The sequence below is a fragment of the Pempheris klunzingeri genome, chromosome 16, assembly GCF_042242105.1.
Source record: "Pempheris klunzingeri isolate RE-2024b chromosome 16, fPemKlu1.hap1, whole genome shotgun sequence".
NCBI classification, from domain to species: Eukaryota; Metazoa; Chordata; class Actinopteri; order Acropomatiformes; family Pempheridae; genus Pempheris; species Pempheris klunzingeri.
This window is the reverse complement of record NC_092027.1, coordinates 20,592,515-20,608,365: the sequence shown is the minus strand read 5'-3', so window position 1 is coordinate 20,608,365 and position 15,851 is coordinate 20,592,515. Positions and strand designations below refer to the sequence as shown.

General features: G+C 43.6%; 1 protein-coding gene across 1 annotated transcript in view; it reads right to left on the bottom strand.

The window, feature by feature from the left end:
- The window catches only part of foxo6b (forkhead box O6 b), a 35,657-nt gene extending 21,382 nt beyond the window's left edge, over positions 1-14,275 (bottom strand). The window contains exon 1 of the mRNA XM_070846950.1: positions 13,778-14,275. Within this exon, the coding sequence (XP_070703051.1) occupies positions 13,778-14,275 (498 nt within the window). The remainder of the gene's footprint in view (positions 1-13,777) is intronic.
- Between the last annotated feature and the right edge of the window lie 1,576 nt (positions 14,276-15,851).

Sequence of the window (15,851 nt, the reverse complement as noted above, 5' to 3'; positions counted from 1 at the left end):
TTTAGTCATGTAAAAGTACTAATACCACAAATAATGCAAATACTCAATTGCAGCAAATTGTTTTCAAATGATCAACGGTATAATTATTCATCCTGTCCGAGTGTTACAGTTTAATACTAGATTACTATTACTGCATAAAGACTTTAATGAGTTTAATGCTTTGGCTGAATGACGTGCAACCGTTTTATATACGTGTATATGTGCGTAGTAACATTCTGCCACCCTATCGGAGGTGGAAGATGCTGTCAGCATAGCATACATGATAAAAGCTTATTATGATCCTGGTGTATTGGTGTAACCTTATTCTTAGCCACAGCCAATTAAACTCAGCACAAAGTCCTCACCGGGCCTCATTACAAAAAAAACAAGGTGCCACAATGTTGACTGTTTGGGAGAACACCTGAAAAAAAGGTGTATGATGTTTAGTCTAGATTTGTTTTAGCAGGCTCATTAGCTAAACAGGGTTATGGGGAGACGAGAAAAGAAGCGTACTTGTGTGATCCGATAAAATGTCACATGAGAATCAATTATCATGTGTTCTCACTAAATTAGCAGTAACGCAAATCGTGCTAACAAATAAAATATCACCTCAGGCTGGTGTTAAGCAACGTATGGCAACCAAACTTTGACGGCGCTGCCTGGAATGTTCCTATTTTCACACCGTGTTCAGTAACTTGATCCGATCTCTGCCTGTCCTCTCTTATGCACAGTGCATAGGAAGACCTTGTTTAATTCCTCCACTCTCCTCCACATCTCAACTGTTTTGCATTTTGCCCTTTCATCGTTCGCCGGCTGGTCCCATAACTCATCTTTTAGTGCTGCATCTTGCGGTGACCACCTTCCACTCAACAACACCATTAAACAGGCAGATTAATGCCGCTATTAAATGCACACATCGACTTCGGTGGCACTCATCAAAGACAGTATATATGACTAGCGGTATCAAGGATTTGATGAAGTCAGACTTTCAGAGGGCCAATAAATCAGTTAGGGAGGTGCAATCTAACACTTTACAAGGTAGAGGCTGACACAGGAGGAAACAGATACTGGACAAATAAAGCTTCGCTGGAAGTGAACACAACAGACGTGCTCAGCTGTGCAAACATTTAACTTCATATACCTCAGTAACAGTAATAGACTAGTTCTGTCTCATGTCATCTCTTGAGGAATAAACAGACATTACTTTCACTGCTCTGTGTTATTAGCATGGCTGGATAGACCTCTTGGGGGGGGGGGGGGGGGGGGGGGGGGGGTGCATCATGTATATACCCTGTTGCATATAGTAGAACACACATGACCGTTTCATTACAGGCCCAGAGACCCAGTGTCCAACCTGGACTCCAGATATTCTGTGTGAGTTAGTTTGCGGTACTGTGTGTAAATTAGAGTAGAAAATATAAAGCTAAAATAATAAAGGTCTTATGACACAGGGCTCCTCAACAACCCACTTTAGTTTATATTGTACTTTTGAGGAGCAGATTGGCTGACAAATCTGCAATAATCAGACCCCTAAAAGCAATTAACATGGAGTGAACCTGGGACTTTTAAAGCCCCTGTGGGCCATGATTATTAGAAGTTATGTTTTCATTACTGATGCGTGTCATTACCCAACATCTCATACTGTAGGTCAATCTGCATTTAGCCATTGCTGCCTTGTTGCAATCCGATTGTCCTTATTTATTAGCGGATCTTTTAACAAGACATCAAGACAATAAAAAGCCAAGCTAGCGGCCCTTAGAGAGTGAAGCGCTCGTTAAAGGCAACAATATGAAAATGCGGGATGGTGCTAACAACATTGTTATGATTTGATCATTCTTAGAGCCTTATCATTAGTAGTATGAGTAGTAACACAAAGTTTTTCCTGGAGTTGACAGTGACGGAAGAAGCATGGGCATCATTCAAATCAAAAGGGTTCATCCTCTCTGGAGCATAAATGTACTTCAAATTCTCTGAATTGTGTAAATTGATTCCTACCTAATAATTATGCCTTTATATTCTTCATCCAACAATTTTAATCTCTTAAACCCACCTGCCTGCTGACGGGTTAGGGTTAGGATAACCCCCCCCAATTTGCATCCAAATTGCATGTATGAGGTTTTATTTGACCCTAAACCTAACCCAGCTTTTAAACTGTGGGATATCTTATGCTCAAAAACTTGAGGTAATGTGGCACTAAGGCATTTGTGCTCTTGGCAACATGAATATTCAATCTACCTTAGATTGTGATATTTCGCGTGTACAAAATGAAGTAACCAAAATCATCATAAATCAACTATTTATAGCCATGCTACATTTTAAAGCTGTTTGGCTACTACTTGTTGATATCTTGTTGAAGTGTTGGAATAGTCTGATAAACATCCTCAGGCCCTGGTACCAGCAGAGCACAAACTAGTGTTAGCCAGATACCTAGTTACAGGTTCACAATTATATTAGTTGTCTTGGTAAATTAGGTGCTGGCTAATAGCCAACCCTTCTCAGGCAACTAGACAGTGTTCTGAAGGCTATAAAACAACCTTTTTTCCTTGTAAGTAATCTAATTGGACACAGATCAACCTTATCAGAAAATTCACTTAACAGAATTGACCTTGCAGCAGCCTTTTCACTTATCTCTTCTTGTTGTTAGCTTTATATTTACCCATTATTTGTGTGAAGCCAATTCTCCACATGCCAGAGGTTGTTGTTGTGACTCAATTGCGGAGCCTCAGATGAAGCTAAGCATCGAACTGGCTCATCTGTAAGTGAATTCACCTTTTAGAGAGTCGTTTTTTTTTGTTTTTTTTTTAAAGCATGGCAGTCATGAGAGATGAGGGCCTGCTCTGTAGGGGAATAATAAATCAAGCCCTTCTAGTGGTGACCAAACACACTGTAGACCTTATGCTAAGCTAGGTCACGGCTGGCCACAGTTGAAATATTATCCTCATAAAAATTTGCAGCGTATCTGTTCTCTCTCTGGAAAGCAGGACTACAATACTCAAAAGTACATCTAAATCAAATGAATTCGACCAGACGCAGACTATTGTGGATTTAAGTGCAATTTCTGTAGAGCGGGCTTAATCTACGGCCACAGATTTGAATTTCTTTTTACGTGAGCTCCGAGCGATAGAGAGACAGAGGATGACAGGACAGAGTTTAGATGACGGAGGAATGGGGAGGGAGAAAGACAGAATGGGGGGAGGAGGAGGAGGAGGAGGAGGAGGGAGGGGGGAGGTGAGAGGGGGGGCGCTGAGACAGAAAGAGTCTGGAGTTCATTCGAGGCTAGCTGTCGTCGTCAGCCATCACATGGGCAGAATGCTAAACGCCAAGCTCTGAATCCTGACCTATTTTCATCAAACTGACACAGAAATCCACCGAGAGGCCGTCTTACGGCGCTAACCTCTGTTTGCCTCCTGGACCGTCCTCACACATACTCACACAAATTGTGCGATCTGTACATGCCATAATGTAAATCTGCTTATCCATGATTTAAAGCAGTTTAATAATGTTTGATTAATAATCTCCAAAATGACTGGATTGTAAATTATTGCCACTCAGCTCCAGCTTGAAAGGCTTTTATTGTAATTTGTCCAAATATGCCGTTGGACTGATGAATATTCATTAAGTGAAACTACTCTTCCCTGACCCTCCTTTGTCCTGACAATAGACGGTAGGCATGTTCCTTTTCTGTGTCGGGGCTCAACTTGACATCGTTAGCAGACACCTTCCCGAGCGGAGCAACTGCTTTGGCAGACTTTTTTTTTTTTTTTTTTGAACAAAGACAATGAGCAAATAACTCTGGTTAAAACACAGCAAATGATCCGGCTCTGAAAGCACTAATGGCTTTAATTTTCAACCGGCTTTTATCAACAATGATCAAAGTGCAATTAGAGACATCTTTAATGAAAATGGATTCAATTGCCAGCAAATGAATGTGACTTGATTGATGCTGAACATCACCTGAACATGACTGAACTACACTGAGAACAATACGCATTAGGGTTGATTGATAGTATTGTAAAATGATGGAGTGTGGCTTTTAACTAATATGCCCTGTAACCACAGCAAGTATTCCTTTCCCTCCGAAAATGCAACCTTTTCAGCATTTTTTGGTGTACAAACCTTTTTTTTGTAATATTCTACAACTTTCAAATACCTTTTCCTTTATTTACTATCTTGCTACATGCAACTTTGAAACTATGAAAGTACCAAGTCGGGTTCAAAGTCTTTGAACTACACAAACTTGCCATAAATTTGAGCCTGATGACTTCCAACTGTTTGTGAGTAGCATTCATGAGATTTGACCATTGGCATAATCAACACATCACATTGTTGTGGGCAAGAGTAATTCTTTACAATGTCACTCAAGAGTAAAAAATAAGACATTTCACAGCACCCAGCTTCCTCAGAATTAAACAAATTGACAAAACTGCGCCATCTTAGAGTAATACCATGACAGAAATAAAAACTGAGTGGTCTGACATCGTTAAATGCTAAAAAAAAGTTTTGCCAAACCAACGCAGTCCATGACTAAAATGAGAGGCGGTCAAAAGGGACGTGACAGTCATGGAGATGAATAAAAGAATACCCTCTATTGTATGTGATGTTGCGCTGTCAGATAAATTGCAGAATCTTCTTGGACAAAATTGGCATAAAGACCCTGCGGCAGATGTTTTGAGTGTGATAATTTTTCCAAAGATTGAATTGTACAAATCGTCATGCGTGAATCCTCCATTTTACATTAAATTAATTTGATTTCATTCTGGATTGACTGTCCGTAGGGCCACCACTTTGGTTCAGACTAAAATATCCCAACAGTCATAGGATAGACTGCCATGAAATTGTGTACAGATGTTCATGGTCCCAGTAGGACGAACATAGTAATTTTGGTTATCCCCTGAAAGATACTTTTATACCAAAACTAATGTCATTTCATTAGCCCCAGTTTTACGGTGTGTTTAGTCATACTTAGGATATGTTCACATGGTCAAGTAAACATGTTCAACATTGTACCAACTTAACACCAGCACGTTAGCATCATCATTGTGAGCATGACAGCTCAAAGCACTGTGGTGTGAAAGTACAGTAGGGCCACTAGCATGTCTAGAAAGTCTAAATAATTTCTACATCAAACATCTTCCCTCTTTGTAGAAGGACAGAGGCTGTTTGTACGTGACTCGTACGACAGGCCTGGACCTCTCAGGAATTTTGATTGTGGTCCAGTTGGCATTTATAAAAAATTAGATAGAAATACTCAATATGAAGAAAATTTCCAAATGCAACAAGTTCTCCTAAATAACTTCTTCATTCCACTTAAAAAGGAATCCTTTAGTACGAGTGGATCATAGACTAAGACCATGAAAGCCCCAGCTCTGGCAGTGTCGGGGCCTTCATCATCTCATTGGGCTGCAGGGCCTTTGGCGTTCTTCACCTCATTCAAACACTGAGTATACTGAGCTACGTTTCCACATTGCCTTGTTTTCTATAGCCTATAGCCCCTACTTCCCAGTGAAGATGAGATATCCACATATCATGACTGGATTGATTCGGAGAGCAAGAATACCATTTCCAAGCAGGTACCGTCTTTGACTTGAAAATTGCAGGCTACAGCTGATTGTTGCTAACGAATCCAAAAATACTTACTTATACTTACTTATAAAGGGCAAACAAATGTTCAGGAAGGATCTTTAGACATCGGTAGGCTGTGGCAGCTTAGTTCAAACTTCATGCTCCATCTGCAGAGGAGACTGCCCTATTCCCACTAACACAGGCATAGTAAATATGCTCTGTGTGTCTGACTTTTACCTCAATTGTCTGGCTCAATCATCTGTAGGAAATCTGTGAATAGCATCTTCACTGTGAAATACCAGGCCTTCATTTAAATGCAACATAAGTCTGATGCTACTTGTCAAGCAGCGGCGGTTCTCTTTGTTTTCACACACCATCCTCACTTCAACTCTACAGAAAAGTTGGGGTTGAAAAGTCGTGGTCCAGGTCGTCCAGCGTGGCGCTGAGAGGTTCACTCTCCAGCAGCATTAATCACAGGGCTGCTGTCCTCCGACTGATTACCTCCCATCAATCTTAGTTTGCCGAGCCCTCCAACAGGAGAAAGCCCTCGTGAAGATCTGATTAAAAATGTAAGTGACTCATAATAGGAGCACATGCCTGGCCTTGGAGTCGATACTCTGTGATAGTCATAAGCTCTGAGTGGGATTTATCTCCTCATCTCCAAATGTCCATTCACCTGCTCACGCAAAGGCGCTGGCCTGAATTCAGCGAGGGGACCTGCTGCGAAGAGGAGAGGACTGGAAGAGAACTAGTGGAGATCTGTTTGTGTATGTGTGCGTGTGTGTGTGTGCGCGTGTGTGTGTGTGTGTGTGTGTGTGTGTGTGTGTGTGTGTGCATGTTTGTTCATGGTAGTCATTTGCAGCTGCAGACAGAAGGGGGAGTGACTTTGAGAGTGTCTGAGAGGCACATCCTGCCTGCAATTAAGGTGGAATCAGAGAGAGATCTGTGCTGCCTTGATAATGAGCCTCATCTGAATTATTAACTAGAGCTGTACCCCCCGGACCTGGACTCCCATCAGGCCTGGCTATACAACAACAAGAGCAGATGCACACACACACACACACACACACACACACACACACACACACACAAATATATACACACACAGAATCCTCAGATTCATACAAACCTCTATCAAACCCATTTTAGCATGTGCAGGAAATCAAAAACTAATCCCATTTGCAGCGAAAATCAGGGCAACACATTACTTGAAGTGATGCTCATAAGGCTTTATAAGGCATCAAAAGCTCCATTATAATGTAAACAAACTGTAAGTGCAAGATGATTTATTAAAATTGGCGAATAGTGTAATGAGTACAATATGCAGAAAGTTAAGGGGTCTGAATACTTTATGAAGAAACTGTGTCATTAATCACATTAAAATTTAGTGTAGTTTCAAATGCATGATTACATTTTAACATTCAGATTCCAGTGGGATTATAATCAGCTTGGTGATGCTGTGAATTGATGCACTGGGAGATGTATAACTTTCAAGGTTATCTCCAATGTGAAATCAAACTTTAGTGGGTCTGTTTTGCATTGTTGTCTGCAGTAAATGAAGCACATTAAAACAGAAATATGAAGAACTGAGGACTGAGTTACAATGACTAAACTTCCATGCTATAACTCTACCAATGTGCATCTCTTTAACGTCACACCAAGTACACTTAACATTTTCCAATGCATGTGATACAGTTTTTGATTTGTATTTTCTTCCATGTAGCCATTTCCATATGGGAATTTTCTTTATTATTGTTATTGTGTTTTAGAAATCTGGTGTGTATCACTCCAAGCAGCTATTGGTTTCCGTTCACTTCCATATGGTGGGAATCAATCAAACATGTTTGCTTTACAAAAAGCGATTTTGCAAACCAAGATGTGGTCTACTGCCGTCCGCCCATGTTGTCACAGCCACTGTCTTCCATTTATATCCAAACAGAAACAAAACTGTTTTGCAGACTTATAAAACTTGCTTACAGCCATACAATTTATTCACAATTCTACAGTGGTCAGGATTTACATCAGTTGTGTCAAATTAACTCAAACAAATTACATGTCGATTATCATTTGTTCTACTTCAAGTTTTGGGGAAAGTGGCTGCATTACTTTTTGTCAATGTTACATTATCAAAGAGCGGTAATGGAAACTTTGTAACTTGAAAAATTCATTCAGATTTGAATGTGGAAGTCAATGGAGAACAATGGCTGCCCTGGAGCAATCAACAAAATGCAACCAAATTCCTAAAAAGCAGCAAATTTAAAAAGTGGCCACTTGTGATGTAACGCTGTATGTGTATCGAAATCGATGGAAACCAAAGGCTGCCGGAGGAGTGGACAAAATATCACCACATTTCGAAGCAATCACGGCTCACTTTTGAAAAGGCTAAATTGTTACGAAAAGTGTTAGTGATTTGGAGAAAACGAGTAAAATAATCATGTCCCTGGTATGGTCACTTAAGGCCTTGTTAGCAGTGTAACAACAGTGCATGCTGACGTGCTCCTGAGTCACAGTTTGACAGTGAGGACGGAGGACTGAATGTTTTTTGAGCAGCGCTGTGCTCCTCGTCCGAGCCAGACACCAGAACATTTTGAAGCCCTGAGGTCTGGTAGACAACACGGAGAGAATGTGTGCTGGGCCGACATTTTACGACACACCACCAGGCACGATTCCCAAGATCCGCCTGCCTGACTGACTGTTGTGTGTCTGGACTCGGTTTTCTCTCTGGAATTTCCGTCTGTGGAGTGTTTCTCAACATTTTATTCCAGCTGATTTATTCCAACTGATTGAAGTGTGAGGGCTGAGGGCGAGAATATTATGTTCTATTCCAACCGCTATGACTCATTTAAGCAGCGAACACCCCGCCTCCACTGCCGGTGCATCCCTTGTTTACATCCAAGCCCTTCTCCAGATTGAAGTGATATCTGCCCGTGTTCTATTCTAATGCCTTTTGTAGCTCAGCATCAACTGACAAGGCAACTGATCCTCTCGGCTCAAGATGTGCCCATCTCCGCATGGCCTCCTTTCCGTTGAAGCCCTCAACGACTCTTCCCAACTGTTTTCTCTCCATTCACTGGACTGATCAGATGAGTTTTACCATAGTCTCAGATTCAATAACCAACCCCCTTCGCCTTCCAAATTCCTCTTCCTATTCCCCGCCCCCGGTTAACCCAGCGCCAAGCCCGCCAACTCAAGAGCTGCCTCTCCTTCTGCTGGGCCTTTGTGATAATAACAATAACTGTGTAGCAGTGCAGAGGGCTTTCTGTTGAGCCAGCGCCAGGCCGGCTGGCACAGGGAACCCTCTAAGCCTGTTCCACCATCTCCAACCAATTCCCCTCTGTCTCGGCTGGCGCTGGAGCATCACAGGCATTAAGGCTGCTATCAATGTGCTCAGCAGCAGGGGCCACCGCCACCACTCTCACATTCGCTCTATCTTTTCTCTTTCCGCCTCTCTCCCTCTCCCACTCAATTCTGAATCCAATTCAAAAAAGGTTTTATTGGCAGGACAAATAATACCTTGTTCTTCAAAATGTCTCCTTGGCTTCTGTTTTTTTTTTTTCCCTCCGTCTCTCTCTGAGCCGTGCGCCCTATTCTCCTTCTCCATCTCCTGCAAGTGGAATCTCAGCAGAACAAGGTGATGGCCATCATCAGCGTGGGCGGCAATACTTTACGTGAAGTGCATTGTGATGCATTACAAGCAGATTAGAAGCATATTAGAGGTACAGATCCACTTTTGCTCCCAGTAATCACTGATATAGAGGAAGGTGAGATAAATTAAGGCCCTTCTGTGTGCCATCAAAAATCTTTTTAAATGGTAATCAAATTGAAGTTTACCCACATATACATATATATGTGTGTGTGTGTGTGTGTATAAAACTGTCAATAAATAAACTCCTGCAACCAATTAACACCAGTTACTGGCTGTATATCATCTTTAAACGTTTATTGAGGTTTACCTTGGGATTGGTTGACAACCCTTTGAAGTATATATACAATACATATAACTTATTGTTTATTCCTCTCAGCATATGTCGATGCACTGGAGTTCTGCACATATTTCACATATTATTTTCTTTATTTCATCCACATTCTGATCAGATGTGCCCCCCACTTTACAATAGAATGTGTTACATTTACTCTACAGTTTCAAAGTGCATGCTGTATATGTATTGTATGTATTGTGTCCTCAAAAACAAAAAGAAAAAGTTGTGTCCTTGGCATGTACGCTATTTTCTGTGCATAATCCTAGAATGCAATGAGCCGCACTTCAAAGACTCAAGAATTGCAGGCATGTGAGTTTTAGAGCTGTCGCCCTATTGTGTAGGGAACAGTGAATGAGTGAACGCGGGTGTGATTTCAGACACATCAGCTGTCTCTTTCCATCTTGCCAACTGGGCATTTTAAATCATGCATGGATGCAGACGGTTGCCACAGTCAGAGAGAGTTTCAGAGGGAATTTTCTTAATAAATTACAGTTGAAATAAGCCCAGTCCGCAACACCCAACCTAAACCCTCGTGCTTCGTCTGGATCCAGAGGGTTCGGGTCAGGAAGCAGAACTCCACTATATACAAGCATGGAATGATAATGTATCATTGCGACAGAAGTCTTCAACTGTTTCAAAATGCTTCCCGGAATGGTGCATTCATGAGCAATTACACAGCCTCATAAAAACCACTTCCCTAATACAATTGAGATACTTGAAGAAATGCGGATGAGTGTCTGCAGCCGACTCTCTGGTGCTGGGTGTCAGACCGAAAACAAAGAAAGTCTCAGCATGTAAAGAATGCTGTACAATGGACCAAATGTTCATAAGTTAAATACTAAATGAAACACTAAGTTCACCTTTTTGAGGGTTCAGTCACTTCATTATTACACGTTGAATTTGTGAAGGGGGCGTCTTTAAGCTAAAGCAGGGTGTTAAGTTGCTCTTCCAACACAAAAACTCGTATGTATTTCATTTGTTGACCGTGTGCTCATTATATCGCAGGCTGATTCCAACAGTCAGGCCCACGTCGTGCCTTTAACATGCTGCTTTTAAAGCCTTCAGGTAGAGTCGGGGCGCTCCTACCTGCCTGCCTACTGCTGAAGCTGCGTACAGTACAACCTGCAGACGGGCCACAGCTCAGCACATCCATTCCCACGCAGAGCCACTTGTGAAGTGAACTTAACAGCATGTGTGTGTGTGTGTGTGTGAGTGTGCACAGACCCCCGCATCACCAGCACCACCACCGTGACCACCTACAGAACTGAACTCACTTCACATGACCAAACACAGCCTCCCACCTCAGACGCAACAACAAACACGGCCCAAACACTTGACCGCAATTACTGAACCACATTCAGACAAATCCATATGTAGCCATCATGGTAACGTTCCTGCCAGATGCTTAAGCAACACAATGTGTGTATGTACAGTGTGTGTATGTGTGTGTGTGTGACCACAATCAAAGAAATCCATGCACTACCACTGGACGCAAGAAGTGTGTGAATGTGTGAGAGAAATCCAATTCACCATGGTAGCCTAGGCGCTTAACATTTATACAAGTGAGTGACACCTCATCAGTGTGTGAGTACAGTATATATGTGTGCGCGCGTGTGTGTGTGTGTGTGTGGTATTGAGAGGCAGGAGAAGCTGCGGGCCCAGATGAAGACAAAGAGCCCAGCGGCTGAATTGAGCAGCAGCTCTCAGACAGGATTACACAACAGCTCTTAAAGACTGCTTTTAATAGCAAGACTGACTGGATCTTATTTCCCTCCCACTCATCCCGTCCAACCATCCATCCATATGCATCCCCCACCCTCCCACCCACCCTGCCCTCCCAAAGTACAGCTCACTCTAAGCAGAAACATACAGGAATGTGTGAGCGTGTCTACATAACGCACACAGGCGTGTGTGTGTGTGTGTGTGTGTGTGTGTTTTGCGAGCGATCCTGTACCTCCGTGTTTCAAATCTCATTAAAATCGCTGCCAACTGTTACAGTCCAACATGTGCGCGCATGTGTGTGCCTCTCTGTCTCCTTTTTTGTTGTTATTGGGGAGTGTTATTATGATTGAATCAAGTTGTTTTTCGCCCGGACTTGGAGCCTCTCCCTACCAATCATCTCTCTTGCCAGGCCAGCCAATCAAAACCTCCACGCAAAGCTGGAACGGGAGCAGGTATCAAGCTGGGCATCCCTGGGCAGCACAAACAAGGCCCCGGGAATTAAGCCATGCTTTAAATCCAATTTTAAAACCCCCTATACCATAAAGATTGGACAGGAGTTGCTGGCGCTCCTCTCAGAGCTAAATTAAATGGTGGTTTTATTGAGATTAATCTGCGTCTTAATACTTCTCACTTGGAGGCTGGTACGGAGCCAAATGAGAGGAGACTTTGGGTGTGAGAGGGACAGAGAGAAGAGGGACAATGCCACTTATCAGAAAACGCTGTAAGAATACGATAACATGACAGGAGAAGCGGATAGAGGATTTTGCATCAACTCAGTGTCAAACACACAGATGGTGTGAAATGCCTGTTAATCCCACTGCAACTTCTGCCCCCCAGCCCCCTCCACTCCCCCTCCCCTCACTGTATTCCCTCTAATGCCAGGCTGTGTCAGAAAAGCAAAACCGTTCAGTTTGCATGTCATGAGGAGAACCACTCAGCCTGGGAAAACAATCATACAATTGTCTCCTGTGGTCCCAAGGAGGGAGTGGGGGGGGGGGCTTTAAAGTTTGAACAAATAACCCTGATGATGTCACAGTGATGTCATCAGGGGTATGTCGCTTGCGCTTGAGACTTACACTTTTTAATGGAAAGCCCGTGTTACAGATTGCCAGCGTGGGGTTAGGGAACTATTAATAGGTGTCATTTAGTTGCATTTTGGGAATTGTAGGTCAGAGAGCTTGACCCGTAGGAGGGACTACAAATCAGGCTAAATGGGCCTCTGCTGCTTCTCCAATTTTATGGAAGTAAAACACTAAATCACTTAAGTGACTCTTTCAGAATGTCTCCCGGCCACCTCGAAGACTGTCATTATGTTGAGTGATGTATCTCTTCTCAGAACAAGGCCAGTAAATATTAAAGCCTGCCGTTGGATTTAACAAGAAGGGAGTTGTTGCAGCTACTCCTGTTCTGTTAGAGTTAACAGTGTGTATCAGGCATTGTAGAAATTCCCATTAACTGCAGTGCTGACCCTTGCAGCCCATTGATGAAACTTCCACTACATACAAAAGACCGAAGAATACAAGTGGAGAGACGGCAAATCAGATTTTCAAGTACGTGTTTTTTTTTTTCCTTTTACTTCTGCTCCTTTCTAGAATAAAAAAAAAACTGATTCAAATGTTGTTTTCTCGTGTGTGCTGTCCTTATTAGCCAGATAGGAACACTGTGTACATTTATTTAGAATCTACTAGATATCATTCAGCTTGTTTTGAACACAGCTGAAATTTCAATAAAGCAGAAGCAAAACTTTGTCAAACGCAAAGAAACAGTGTGAGTGGAAGCTGGAGCACAGGGCTTGGAAACAAAAGACCATTAATCCTCGCACAGAATGGGTACTAAACTTAAGCAGATTACAGCGACCAATCTATTAGATTAACCTCATATTAATTTGAATTTAAGGGATAATCAGTAGTTACATCTGTTTGCTGTGACACTCCATGTCATCATCTCTTGTTATTGTCCTTTAAACCCCTCGCCTTGTGCCATGCTATCTCACAGCCTTGTGCGTAATTCAACGTGCGCGCACTGGATAGCGAGGGGGCGGGGTGGCTCCAAACGGTTTATCCCGAGCACCCAACCGGCGGCATGAGTGACGCTCCCGTCGCGGAGCTTGCAAATCGGACCGGGGGCACACTCTGTCCCCCGCGTGACCCGATAAGGCAGAGAAACGTAGGCTCGGAAGCAGACGTTTTCCCAATGCGTCACAGCGCGTAATAGTTACCTATCCGAAGGGGACCGTGGAGAGAGGGAGTTTGGCTCCGTGCGGCTACTCCTATATGCTCAGGCTGCAATCCCTAAATACGCGATGAACCCAGTGAACCCAAGCACGCTCACCGCCCCTTTCCACACACTGTAGCGTGGAGTGACACGGGGACACGCCGCTGACATAAATTGCCGGGACCAGGGGTCAATTATGTGGCTTTGAAATATGCAGAAAAGGAGTTCTGCTGCAGACACAGACTACGGCTAAATATAGTGCAGCTTCTCCACTAAAACCTTCACCATGTGGTGTCAGAAAATGCTTTCATGTGGCCTACCTTCCATCCGGCTGAACTGTTGCTGTCGCCTTTATCCTTGAAATAAGGAACAAAGCGAACCATCCAGTCATAAATTTGGGACAGGGTGAGTCTCTTCTCCGGGGCGCTCTCGATGGCACGGGTAATGAGGTCTGCATAAGACAGGTTTCCCCACGCGTTCCGCCGGGAGGACTTGGCTTTGCGCAGCTGGCCGGCCACGTCGAGCGCAGCCCCGGACATGCAGGCAGGAGCGGCCACGACCGGGGCCGGGGCGCCGGCTGGATGTTTGATCTCCGCCGGTGCGCCGCCTTTTCTCTCGGCCCGACACGCGGGCACGTTGTACTGCTCCACTTTGACCGATGCCAGGGCCAGACCTCGGCTCGCCTCTTCTCCCCCGGGGAAATCCTCCGGACACGGCAGCGGCCAGGTGCACGACCGCGACCGACTGTGAGGCTCAAATTCCGAATCGATATCAACCTGATGCGCATCCATGCCGCTGTTCTTCATCATCATCAGCATGATGATCTCCCGCCGAATAGATGTCAAAACCGGGCAAGGTCACTATAACAAAAAGCCTGTCAATTTTGACGTCTGCCAGTGAGTTAGAAAGCCCAAACTGGTCCTTTTGCGCAAAGAAAAAAAGGGAATAAATGTGAATTGTTTCACACACACAGATGATCAACCAGTATGAAAGAGCCGGCAGCGGTGTGGGATATTATCATTCTCCTCAGTGCAACAATGTGGCATCTCATCAGGACAGATGAAGGTGTATCCGAGGCACCAACAACAGTATCAGTCTCTCTTCCATGTTAATTGCACAACACCGGCTGTGTGGCTGCATGCAGGACCAAGTGACGGTCAAACATCCATTACGAAAAGCCAGACACACTTGGAGAATGTCTCTGTGCTCGCTCCGGCTGCAGCAACAGTTGATCCTTTTTTTGGCAGATGAGGTCCAAGTGCAGGTTGAAAGGAACGCCGATCAAACTCCTCACATTAATTGACTTTCTAATTGTGTCCAGGCTCTGATCCCCCGCTTTATCACCGCCTCTCTGCAGATCGCCTGGCGACCGGCTTCAGCTGAAACTCACTGCGAGCGCAATTACTCCCCTTTTTTAAGAAAGAGAAGCGGGCTCTCATGAATCATTTATACGAAGCCGTGAATTTCCAGCCGAGAGGAGAAGAAAAAAAAAAAAAAAGCCCTCATGGATTTGATTTGGAGCATCCTCTGTGTCTCCTCCGCACGCCGCCAGACGCCTCACTTGCTGTAGTAGATGTTTCTACCTTTTGTCTCGAGCTTTCCGTTCACATGTCACATGGGTGCCGTCTCTCTGCCTCCTGCTCTGCCTTTATACTACAATCCTGCGCGTCTCTGAAGGCTTCAAGCCACTTAACTGTAGCCTGGAATAAAGTGGAATAAGTGCTGCTTCCATATAATTGGACGCCGCCTGGATCAAGTCACTCCCTCCAGAACAGGTTTCCAGAGGAGGAGGAGTGTGTGCGTGAGCGTGTGTGTGTGTGTGTGTGTGTGTGTGTGTGTGTGTGTGTGTGTGGTTGGGGTGATATCCTCAACAGTACCATTTCCAAAGGCAAGTCATTTTTACACACATGATACAGAGAAATTCAACCACATCCTCCTGGTTCACTTGATGATCATCATGAGTTGTGATGCAGTTGTTTTGTTTTTTAGTTTTAGTTTTTTGTAACCGAAATCACAAAAGCCAACAATCAAAAAGAATTTCGTCACTTTTGATATGCTGTAACTCTTAATTCTACCTGTCTGAAAGGCGAGAACGCATCCTTTTCATTTGTAAATCCCAAGGAAGGTTACACAGTGTTTCTATGGAATTTAGATTAATGAGGCAGCCTACAGCTTCAAAGAGTCCAGCCTTGATTTATAGTATTTAGAATTTATAATGACCTTTGGTCAACATTTATGTATTTTCCAAAGCAGTAATCCATAAGTAATTCACATATAGACGTAATTAATACCTTCGCCCAGAGCCGTGGCTGGGATTTTAGCAATGCTGAGGTCATGATCCCTCCCGACACCCAGATCAACAGAAGAAAGTGGCTAAATGTTCTTTTTTTTTTT